This window comes from Mus caroli, chromosome 7 (genome assembly GCF_900094665.2).
Source record: "Mus caroli chromosome 7, CAROLI_EIJ_v1.1, whole genome shotgun sequence".
Classification (NCBI taxonomy): Eukaryota; Metazoa; Chordata; class Mammalia; order Rodentia; family Muridae; genus Mus; species Mus caroli.
Window position 1 is genome coordinate 71043592 of NC_034576.1, and position 11478 is coordinate 71055069.

Below are 11478 nucleotides of genomic sequence, written 5' to 3' on the forward strand. Positions count from 1 at the left end.
CTTGGCCTTTTGTTTTTCTTAATAGTCTTTTGAAGCAAAAAAATTTAAAAATTCGGGAGAAGTTGGAGTTGCTGTGCTCTGTTGCTGAATCTGTGTTTTTTTTAAGTGATGGCCATCCCAGTAGCAAGTCCACCCAGTTTAGTTTTTTTTTTTTTTTTTTTTTTTTTTTTTTTTTTTTTTCTGTTTTCCTTGCTAAAAGCTTTAAAAGTTTCTCTCTTACCCCTGGATCTGTGATCTGTTTTGAATTTGTTTTTGTAAATGATGTAAAAAAAAAAAGATTACAATTTCAGTTAAAAACAAACAAACAAACAAACAAGCAAACAACTAGTATACTTTTAAAGTAACACTGCTTTTTAGTGGGCTCAACACAAGGCTTAGCATCCTGAGCCCTGTCTTCAGCTTCCAGCACATTAAATCAGGGATTTTAGAGCGGGTTTAGGCGATAGAAAAAGATTGAGGCAAAACTCGGTTTTTCTGTGCAGTTTGCTCTGTGTTCTAGTTTTTCTGCTATTGCTGTGATAAATTACGTGATTGGGAGCAACTTTTGGGAAAGAAGGTTTATTTCGTGTTACGCTTCCAGGTAATGTAGGGAAGTCAAGGCAGCAGGAACTGAAGCTTGGGGTGGTGGGTGGTGGGTGGTGGGTAAGGGTGAAGGTGGTTCTACTTTCTGGTTTGCCTCTCATGTTCTCTGCTTAGCCTGTTTTTATTTTTTTTTCTATAGCACCCAGGATCTCCTGCCCAGGTGTAACACCACCCACAGTGGGCTGCCCCTCCTCCATCAATCATTAATCAAGAGAATGCCCCATGGACACGCTCACAGGCCAACCTAATGCAGGCAGTCCCTCAAGTGAGAGCCCCTCTTTCCAAGCGACTCTAGTTTTTGCCAAACTGACAAAAAAGTGCCCAGCACAGTGTGATTAGGGATATTGCATGAATTTGGTCGAGTCAACATGGACGTATGCCTTAGTTTGCTTGGACTTTCACAAAAGACCCAACCCTTAGATATAAACAACAGGAGTTTATTTTCACCTAGTTCACCTGGAGGCTCAAAGTCTAGGTTGCAGGTGTCAGCCAGTCTGTTCTCTCTTGAGGCCTTTCTGTGGTTAGCATGCAGCCACTTTCTCACTGTATAGCTATGCACATTTCTCTTGGTCGTATTTCTTTGTCGTCTTTGGCAGCCATATTGGATAAGGGCAAAGCATAATAGCCTCATATGAACCCTACTCTATCTTTTAAAAGCATTTTACTAAAATATAGTCATTCTGCAGGGTTTGGAACATTAGGGGGACCCAAGTCAGCCCATAGATCACATTGTTGCGAAGACAGAGGCCACGGTGTACATGAGGACATGTATTGGACACTCTGTGTATCTAGACAAATGTTTAATGGCCTGTAGCACCTAGGTTAGTATGTGTCCTGAGTAGCCTCGGTGGTGTTCCAACCTGGCAGCTGCCATCTTTTTTTTTTTTAATCACCTCTGCAAACTGGCCTTTTCCAGAATATCTGGCAACTGTAATCAGAACACTTGCCTGTTCGTAAGAGTTCTTCTTCTACTAGTAACGGGCTGCCAGCAACGAGCAACACAGTTTGTGTTGTGTCAAATCATCCCACTGTTATTTGTGGCAAAAAACCCAATTCTCTACCCACATAATTGGTACTAACCTATGTTGGTCGACATAGAGTTGATTTCTGGGTCTGGCAAGGTGGTTCAGTGGATAAAAGCCCTTGCTGCCAAGTCTGATAGCCCAAGATCTAACCCAAAACTCATGTGCTAGGAGAGAACTCTGAGTCCTAGAAGTTGTTCTTTGAACTTAACACATCTCTCATTACACATGTGTGTATTCTTACATGTTTTCTCTCTCTGTCTCTCTCTTTCCGTTTGCCATTGATCTGTAGTTCTTTGTGGCAGTGTCACACGGGTCCCCTGACACAGCCATGAAATGGGCTTTCCTAGATTGCCAGCTCTGTTCCTTTCCAAGCAATGCTGTCTGTCCAGGAAACTCTGCATTTCACGTGACACTTAGACTCAGCTTCTCAGTGGCTACTAAAAACATGCTGGGGTTTTGCTAGGGCTGGCTTTGAACTTACAGAATGATTGTGGGAAGTATAATGGGGAAAAACACCTTTTGAGTCCTGTGATCCATCAACATGATCTTGCTTCTGATTTATCTAGACCTCTAGTTTTCATTCAATGATTTACACTTTCATTTTCAAGACCTGGACTTCATTTGCTCAGTGTATTCCTAAGCATTTTCTTCTCTTTAATTCTATGGTGAATGGAGTCGCATCGCTATTTAAATTTAAACCTTCTTAGTTCCAGGAGATTTCATATCAGGTTAACATTGTTCTCGTCAAATAGAAACCAGAGCTGTAAATTTCCAAACAGACTGGTATCTTTTCAAGCCTGTTGAAAGGAGAAATCTCAACTTTTTTTTTTTTTTTTTTTTTTTTAACAACTACTACCTTAACTGAACGGAGCTTTCTTGTTGGATATAGACCATGCAGTCATTCATGGTATAAGAGAGTAATTTCATGAACCACAGATTCTTTTGTTTGCCACTTTGGGCTGTGCTTAGCTGGATGGTTTTCTAGTTTTGGTGAGTTTTCTATGTGAGCATGGGGACCTGTGTGCTAGGTAACTGCTTCTGCTTCTTGGGCTAGCTAGAGGTAGGCTGGGACTAGCAGGGCTCCGAGTCACATTTCTTTCAGGGTAACAGATTGGTTTACACTTGCTTTTGTGATGGAGGTAGGTATCTGAGAGAACTGGAGACTCACTGGACTCCATGGGACCTGGGCTCTGTTAGTCCATCGTCTATCCCTCTGCCTCATTCTGTTGCTAAAGTGAGTCACAGGCTGGACTAGACCTGATGGGGGAACAGATCCCGTTTCTTGATGGAAATAGCTTTAAAATCACACACAAGTTGGGTGGACACAGGAAGGGAATCATTATGGCCACGGACACAATGTTACCTAGTATAGTGTATCTTGCAATTCAGCCCATCTACTCAGACCCCAATTTTTCCTTTTCAGGGAAGGTTGGGAAGTCATTCCCAGGGGTGGGAAGTTACTCCTGTTTCTGACTCTTGTCAGTAGGGGGTGAGATGACAGCCATGTGGATGGTAACATTGGGGACAGTACAGTTACATTCAAGGTGGAATCTGGCGTCTTCTGCTCTGATGCACCTTCCGTTCATGCTTCGCAGGAAACAAGTGTGGTTCATGAGTTTTGGAGGGCCACACATTTTACCTGGATTGGACACCACAAGCCTCTGTTGAAGTAATTGCCAGTGACTGTGGTTAGAACCTGGAGGTCTGGGTGAGTCAGAATCCAGCCCGGGAAAGAGCAGTGCATCTCTTGCTTTCCCGCAGGCAGCCTCTGTGGTGATGGTACCGGCACATGCTACCTGCTGCCTGTCTTCGACACCGTGTTTGTGAGGAGGAAGAACCGTTGTCAAGGCCTGGGGACAGCCATGCTGAGGGACTTCTGTGACACCTTTCAAGGAGACGAAGCTCTGGGTATCAGTTGTCCGATATCTCCTGCCATGTACAGAGGTAACCTCTACCTTGTGTCCTCTGTGAGCATTTGAGTGATACTGACCGCTAACACCTGTGGCCTGAGGCGATGCTGAGCCGAGGAGTCTCAGGAGTTCTTCTGGGTAGATGTAGGCTGAGGCTTCTCCTTCCCACAGCTGTGGTCCCTCAGCTAACCACAGACTTCATGTTCGATCTGCAAAGGGAACCTTTCTGAGCCTGAGGAGTAGTTTCACTTTTAAAAGGTGCAGATGGTCCCCAACGACTCACCACGATGACCCCTAGGGTTCTTCAGTTTTATAGTAGTGTAGCCAATACATACTCAGTAGAGACCATATTCACATTTAGAGTTTTGATATTGTCTTAGTTAGGGTTTTATTGCTGTAAAGAAACACCATGACCGAGGCAATTCTTATAAGGGCAAACATTTCATTGGGATTGGCTTACAGTTTCAGAGGCTCACTCCATTATCATCATGGCAGGAAGCATGACATTGTGCAGGCAGACTCGGTGCTGGAGGAGCCAAGAGTTGCACATCTTGATCCAAAGGCAGCTAGGAGGAGACCACTCTCTTACACTGGGTGGAGCTTGAGCACTAGGGGCCCTCAAAGCCCGCCTACACAGTGACATACTTCCTCCAATAAGGCCACACCTCCTAATAGTGCCACTTCCAGTGGGCCAAGCATATTCAAACCACCACAGATGTTTTCCCAGGCTCGTGATAAGTGTTCCCGCACAGTCTGAAGAGTGGCAAAAGTCAGGGTACTGTGGTATTTTGTCTTTACTGTGGCTTTGGATATACAGATAGACATATTGTGTTAGATGGGTTTGTCCTGCAGTAGGCTGTTCTGAGTATTTTTCTTTTAAAAAATGTTTAGAAAATGTATGTGTTATATGTATGTGTTATATGTATGTGTATGTATACATGTGCAGGTATGTGTGTGTATATATATGTGTTCAAGTATGTCTGTGTATATGTGTATAGTGTGTGCTTTTGTATGTATATGTATGTGTTTATATGTGTGTGCATGTATGTGTGTGCTGGTTTATGTATATGTATGTGAATGTACATGTGCAGGGGTGCTTCACACACTCACTCACGTGCAGACACTCACATGCCATGGTGCTCAGGTGGGGGTCAGAGGGCAATGTTTAGGAATTAATGTTCTCCTCCTTCCATGCATTTCGGAATGCAGAAACAAATATCTCAGGGACACGGAGAATCCAGGGAGTTGTGCCAGGGCCTTGAGTGACTCTCCATTTTTATTTGAAACTGATAGGGCTGGCAATCAACTCTCCTGGGGTCACACATTCTGATGCACAACCCCAATTATCCAAGAACCCTGCCATTGGGGCTGTTTTCTCTGAAGAGAGGTTAGGCTGCTCGAGCCAGGAGAGCATTGACATGCTATGCTCAGTGTTTCCTGGCCTGTCTCCACCTGCCAGACAGCACTGTATTTAGACCAACAAACTTCCACGCTGCTTTGGCCTAGAGCCTGCAAGTGGACAAAGAGAGCTTGCTTGGTGATAGCTTCACAGTTACCTGCAGGACCGGAAGTGGCTTCCCATTTCTCTGGTGTTGGGGGCTGCTGCTTTGTGAAAATGTTTATCCGGGAAGTGTGGATAGTCTACCAGCCTTCAAGGACCTACTCAGGGGTTCTCAGCCTGTGGGTTGTGACTCCTTTGGGGGTTGATGACTCTTTCATTGGCGTTGCCAGCGACCATCAGAAGCCATAGATATTTTCATTTTGATTCGTAACAGTAGCAAAATTACAGTTATGAAGTAGCAATAAAAGTGAATTTATGGCTGGGGGTCACCACAACACGAGGAACCGTGTTAAATGGTTGTGGCATTAGGAAGGTTGAGAATCACTGCTCTAGAGGAACAGAACTTAAAGAATGAATATATCCATCATACATAAATATGTATGGGGTTTATTAGAAGGGCTCACCGGTGGTGGTCCAACTAATCCAACAATGGCTGTCTACCAAGTGAAGGCCCAAACTTCAGTAGTTGTTCAATCCATGAGGCTGGATGTCTCATTTGGTCTTCAGTGTACACTGGAATTCTGAAGACGTAAGTAGGCTCTAATGCCAGCAAAGGAATGGACTTGCCAGTGAGGGCAAGCAGGCAAGGAGAGCAAGCTGCCATCTTCCATGGCTTCTATATAGGCCGTCGGCAGGACGTGTGGAACAGATTAAAGGTGGATCTTCCCACCATAAAGATCTGGATTAGAAACGGGTTTTCCTACTTGATATAATTAAGAAAAATCCCTCCCAGGTATACCCAGCCATTTGTGTTTTAGCTAATTCCAGATGTAGTTATGTTGACAGCCAAGAGTAGCCATCACAGGCACCCTTGTTAGAAGAGAGACCCTAGGGATCCCTGGGAAGGTACACAGGAGGCTCAGGGGAGGCCTCCGACAATCCAGCCCGAGGTACCTACCTGGCCTTCAGTGCCTCGAGAAATCAGCTTGTCTTGCTGCGGTGCTGATAGCCTGTCCTATCTGAGGAGTCTGATTCCAGAATTCAAAGTAACTGTGGCTTGAAAATGTTTAAAAAATGACACTCACAGACCCTTCCATTGTGACCCTCTCCTAAGCGTCACCGTCTAACTGCTATCGATGCAGCATCTGCGTCACGTCACGTGCTAAAAGGCGGGATGCGCAGGGGGATTGCGCAGTGTCCGTGTGCCAGGCATTTTATGTAAATGTAGCATCTTTGGATTTTGGTGCGTTCAGTACCAATACCCGCGGACACCGACGGATGGGTACTTCGTAGTTGCAGCTCTGGAAACACAATGCTGGATGGGTGCAAGTGGAAGCATGGGGTGAACAGGGATGATTCTGTATCCATGGGGAGTCGGTGAGAAGGGTTCAGACACAACAGGGCCAATGCAGTGAGGAGGTGGAGGGTAGCCACAGAAGGGCTGGGAGGGCCACGCGCAGGGACTCAGAGAGCTGACTGGCTGAACCAGCCTGGTGGGCAGGAGTCTGACTCATGGTTTTCTTCTTCCTCCCAGTCCTCAGGCAGTTCCTGTTGACCTGTCCAGGCGAGAGAGGGCGCTTGTGGGAGGTGGAGCCCCCGGGGGCCTGGGGCCAGCAGCGTGTTAACATCTGGCTCAAGGTTTATCTTCAAGAGCGGAGACTTCAAGATGGTGAGTGGGACGGACATCTGCTCAGGGGTCTAGTCACTCTAGCGTCCATAGCTGCCCCAAATGGGGACAGTTTCATTTCCATTGACTGAGTCTGATTCATGTAGACGTTACTGCTCTTGAGTATGTAGCAGAACAGAGGAAGGACTGAGACCCGACCAACGTATTTGTTCTTTGTCTATTTCTCCCTTATGATCGTCTCATTTGCGTGATGCCAAAAGATGTCCCTCGGTTTAGGAACTGGAAGCTCTCTGTTTTTCCCAAATAGACTAGGTAGATCACAAAAACATCTATGAATGCTCTCCTTCCTGTCTCTCTCTGTGTGGCTGAGGATCAGGTGCAAATGTTATTTTGAGGGAGTAACATGTACACCGGGGAATTCAAAAGCCGACTAAGGTTTGCTGCCTTAAGCCAGTCTTTGTGTCTCTCTCTCCAGTGCAGGCTGTGTACACGGCCGCACGGTAATGTTGAATGGTGACGTGTAAATCATTGTGCTCAGATGTGCGTGTGCGGTGCATGTTGGTGAGGTATGTATTCATGCGCTTAGAGGCCAGAGGTATTTGTGGAGTTATCTTTCTTTGTCCTCCATTTTATTTTATTTTATTTTTTGTCTTTGAAACAAGGTCTCTCAAGGGATCTGGTACTGATTCAGTTAGAGCGGCTGGCTAGTGAGTTCCAGGGACACCCCTCCCCCCTTGCTGGAGTTGTAGAAGTAGCCTGTATGGGTATGAGTTTTACATGGGTGCTGAGGCTTCGAACTCAGATCCTCGTGTTTATACAGCAGGCACTTTCCTGGCTGAGCCATCTCATTCCAGCTCCTTTTCTTCTTTGTTGTGTGAATTTCATATATGTACACGATGGTTTATGACTATCTCCATCCTCCCTAACTTCACATCCCTATTTTTAAAATTGTTTAATTTTTTTTTTTTAATCTCTCATTGCATCCAATTAGTGCTATCTGTATGTGGTTGGGGATGGGGCCAACCACCTGAGCCTGGGCAGTCGACAAGTGGCCACAGCCCAAACAAAAGTAACCATTCCTCCCTGGGCATCACCACTAGCTACCAATAGCTTCTCAGCTCCAGGTGGGGCCTTGCTAGCCCCTCCGTCCTCCCTGCTGGTTTTGACTGGCCTGACCTTGTGAGCTCTGCACAGTGGCTGTAAGGTCATGAGGCAATAGTAGCCATCTTCATCTGTTGAACGGCAGGCAGGATGCTATCGTGCCTGTTCATCTACTGTTGACCCTGCTGTTGTCAGATCTGGGTGGCACCAGACAGTGCCCTGGCTTGCCAGGGAGTTTGGCTAGAGGGATCTTTCAAGGGAGCAAGGTAGGTCTTTAATGGCAGGTTCCTCAGGGGAGGCAGAACCTTCAGATGGCCAGAGGGAATGAAGACTTGCTTGTTCCAGGATTGGTAGGTAGCTTTCTGACTCCCACAGAAGTTTTCACATCTGCACAGGTTCCATGTGAGGGGCTGGGGAGAGGCTTCGGTACCCGGACATTGCAGCCGCAGGTGCCTCTTGTTTCTGGAGATAAGCATCCAGCAGTTTAAATATACTGCCCTAAGTTAAAGTGATAGCTTTTCTTCCCTTCCGCGATGTGGGCACCCATCACATTCATCTGGATGTTTCTGCAGAAGCCGGTGGCTCATTAGGGGTGGATAGGCCAGGGTATAGGCTGCCTTTCTAGGTGGGTGACTGCCTTAACTCAGGAGGTGACAGGCAAGTGCCTGAGACCTTATTGATGATAATAGTGTTAGGTCTTGCCTTAACGGCACCCTTCAGCTGTAAGGCTTAATGGCTCCTTACAGATATTAATGAGGTGAAGGAGTGCCAGGGAAGGAGCTGGGCAGAGCTGTGACTGTGATCCTAATGATGCAGTTAAATGACTTGCCCTGTGGCACTGTGTTAGGAGGGAAGGGAAGCCAGCCTGTGCCCCTGGCCATTCGAATAGGTTTATAACAGAGCTTCACAAATGAGGGTCCAGCTACACAGTCTCTTGGCTGGGAGTGGGAAAAGTGGATGCATATTGGAATGTGAAAATTGCCTGGCCAGAGGGTCTGGGTGGGGAGGAGGCGGTTTTGGCCTAATTGGGGAGATGACTTCCTCCCGGAGAATTCCCCCGGGGTTTATTTCAAGAGTTGGGAGTCTGTGTGGTCTGGTCAGGGGAAGCTGATCTGGAAATCAGCTGCTAATCTACTCTGAGAGTTACCAACTCCTACTCTCAAGTAGCAAAGGAGAGGACCAGAGTCCTTTGCAGGAAGAAGAGTCAGTCTTATAATTAGCTTATAATTAGATTATGCAGATTCTGTAGTTTTTGAGAGAAAAAAACAATTAAAGGGTCTTTTCATTCTTTAAATTTTGGCGTGATTCCAGAGTCACCCTCAGGGCTCCCAGGCAGTACGGTGCAGTGGTTAGGCCTTCAGCCGCCTCACTGATGTCTGCAGGGGTTTCCCCAGCTGGTAAGCAGGGGCTACAGGACATAATCAGAAATCGGCACTGATGCTGGGCAGGGTCTGCTTCTAATCGGCTTCCCTCTTCGTTGCAGATCACCAGCTAGAATTTTTCACAGGTCTTGAAAGTTCCAGAATGTTCTTAATCTTGGGCATCTTACCATGTCACTTAGTTTTAATCTTCAGTTAGCCAGTGATCCCTAGAGTTCCTTTTTTAAAAATTTGAACATACTTTCTGCGTTCTAACTCTTGCTCTCCTGTATTTCTGTTATTTTTGGAGCAGTGGTTCTCAACTTTCCTAACGCTGCGGCCCTTAAATCCAGTTCCTCACGCTGTGGTGACCCCCCAACCGTAAAATTATTTTCGTTGCTGCTTTGTAACTATAATTTACTCCTCTTGTGAATCACAATGTAAATATATGATACATAGGATATCTGATATGAGACCCCTGTAAAAGAGATGTTCTACTTCCAAAGGGATCATGACTGACGGGATGAGAAGCAATGTTTTAGAGGGTCTCTACCACTCTGTGTGTGGGGAAATGAAACTGGAACCAGAGGTTCCCCCTTTCTTCCCCCCTCATGGCTTATGAGTTTGGAGAAGTCATGAGTGAGCCCATTTTAAAGGGAGAGTCACTGGGCTCTGTGCGGAAGCTTGAGAGTGTGTGTGAAGTGGCTCCATTTGTGGGCTGGGTCTTTTTAAAGTTTGCATAGCCCTGGCTGTTGATAACATCTGTGGCTTGTAATGACCCTGGAAATTGTTAGATTTTTTTTTCAGACCCTTTGAGAGAGGAGTTTGTGGGAAATGCCTCCCAACTTCCCTGCTCTCAGTTACATGGGAGACCTTTGAAACTTGACCGATAGCACCATAATTCTCTCTGATGTGATTTCCTAGTCAGTCTGTACATGCCTACAGTCTCTTTACTGGAGGGGATGAAATTGAATATCTCAACAAGGAAAAATAATTTTTTTTTTGCAGGAAAAAAATGTTGCTGGAGGTGGGAAATCAAAAGTTTTTCCCTTTGAAGTTTCACATTTTAATTTTCTTTTTCTAGACGAATTTATCCCGTTCACTTTGTCATCCACGGGAAAAATGCTTTCCTTCCACTTATGAAAAACCCAAACCAAACAAAAAAACCCCTGGATGGATCATGTACATAGATTGAAATGTGAATACTTTGGGGTGGGAAGGGAGTTCTGCTTTTCTAAAGTCAGAGGGCCAGAAAACTGGAGTCCGAGTCTTGTTGCAGCTTGTTCTCATTAGCTGTACATTACATAGTACAACAACAACAGCAATTTTACGGTGATCCATTATGCCTGGGAATGTGGCGCGCCTAAATAACCTGCTTGAGTTTTTACTGTGAGGAGAGTTTTGTCGAGTGCTGTTTTGGGCAGGTTTTATGGCTCCCTCTAGTGGCCATTGTTATGCACTGCAGTCCTGAAATGGAGACTGCTCTTACCGATGTACCTGAATGTCTGGTTCCCCAGATACGCATCTTTCCAATTAGTGTATCAAAAGTCATGGGACATTAATTGGTTAGAAATGAAATGTAAGTAAACATTTGATTTTTGCTTACATGAGTTATCTCACAGCACACAAAAATATAAAGGACGGTGGGAACTCGAGAATATATTCATTTACTCCACCCACCCACCCATGTATTCTTTCATTATTTCATGTGATAACAGTTTACGGTGCAGGCAGGCACTTTCTTAGGCATTAGATAGTAAGTAGACAAGGCTGGTGAGGCATGCTGAACACTCTCCTAGCTGAGCTACATCCCCACCACTGAACCGCCTATCCCTTTATGTCCCCTGACACCTTGCAGCTGTCCTCAGAGGAGACCAGTGTAGCAAAGATCAAAGTGGAGATCAAGAGAATGAAGTGGGGCCTCAGCATCAATGTGTGGGGAGGGGTTCGCTTATCCTGTTCTCTTGTTTAGGGAGCACCGTGCACCCTAAATGTTCTGAAGAGGACACGGACACTCCTGGGCAGGCTTCTAAGGAGGATGGACCCACACAGTTTAATCATGGAGAAAGCCACAAGGTACAGTAGCAGTCTACCATTCCACTGCCTTTCCGTGTCCTCAGCAATCATCTTGCCTTTCTTAGTGACTGCCTCGCAGCTCCCAGCTCCTTGGACACCTGGGCTCTAGGCTCCTCCCTAGCAGTGGACCATACTGATGTTGATTGGTGCTTAAAAACTTCCCTCAGGGATAGAGGAATGAGATAAGAAGAGACCTTTAGTTGGGCGTGGTGGCACACGCCTTTAATCCCAGCACTTGGGAGGCAGAGGCAGGCAGATTTCTGAGTTCGAGGCCAGCCTGGTCTACAAAGTGAGCTCC

At 45.9% G+C, this 11478-nt stretch overlaps 1 protein-coding gene across 3 annotated transcripts in view; it reads left to right on the plus strand.

Moving 5' to 3' along the window:
* Fam169b (family with sequence similarity 169 member B) overlaps positions 1-11478 on the plus strand; it is an 81298-nt gene that overhangs the window by 65499 nt on the left and 4321 nt on the right. For all 3 annotated transcript variants that reach the window (XM_021167236.2, XM_021167234.2, XM_021167235.2), the window contains exons 6-8: positions 3369-3551; positions 6553-6687; positions 11077-11180. In XM_021167236.2, the coding sequence (XP_021022895.1) occupies positions 3369-3551; positions 6553-6687; positions 11077-11180 (422 nt within the window). The remainder of the gene's footprint in view (positions 1-3368; positions 3552-6552; positions 6688-11076; positions 11181-11478) is intronic.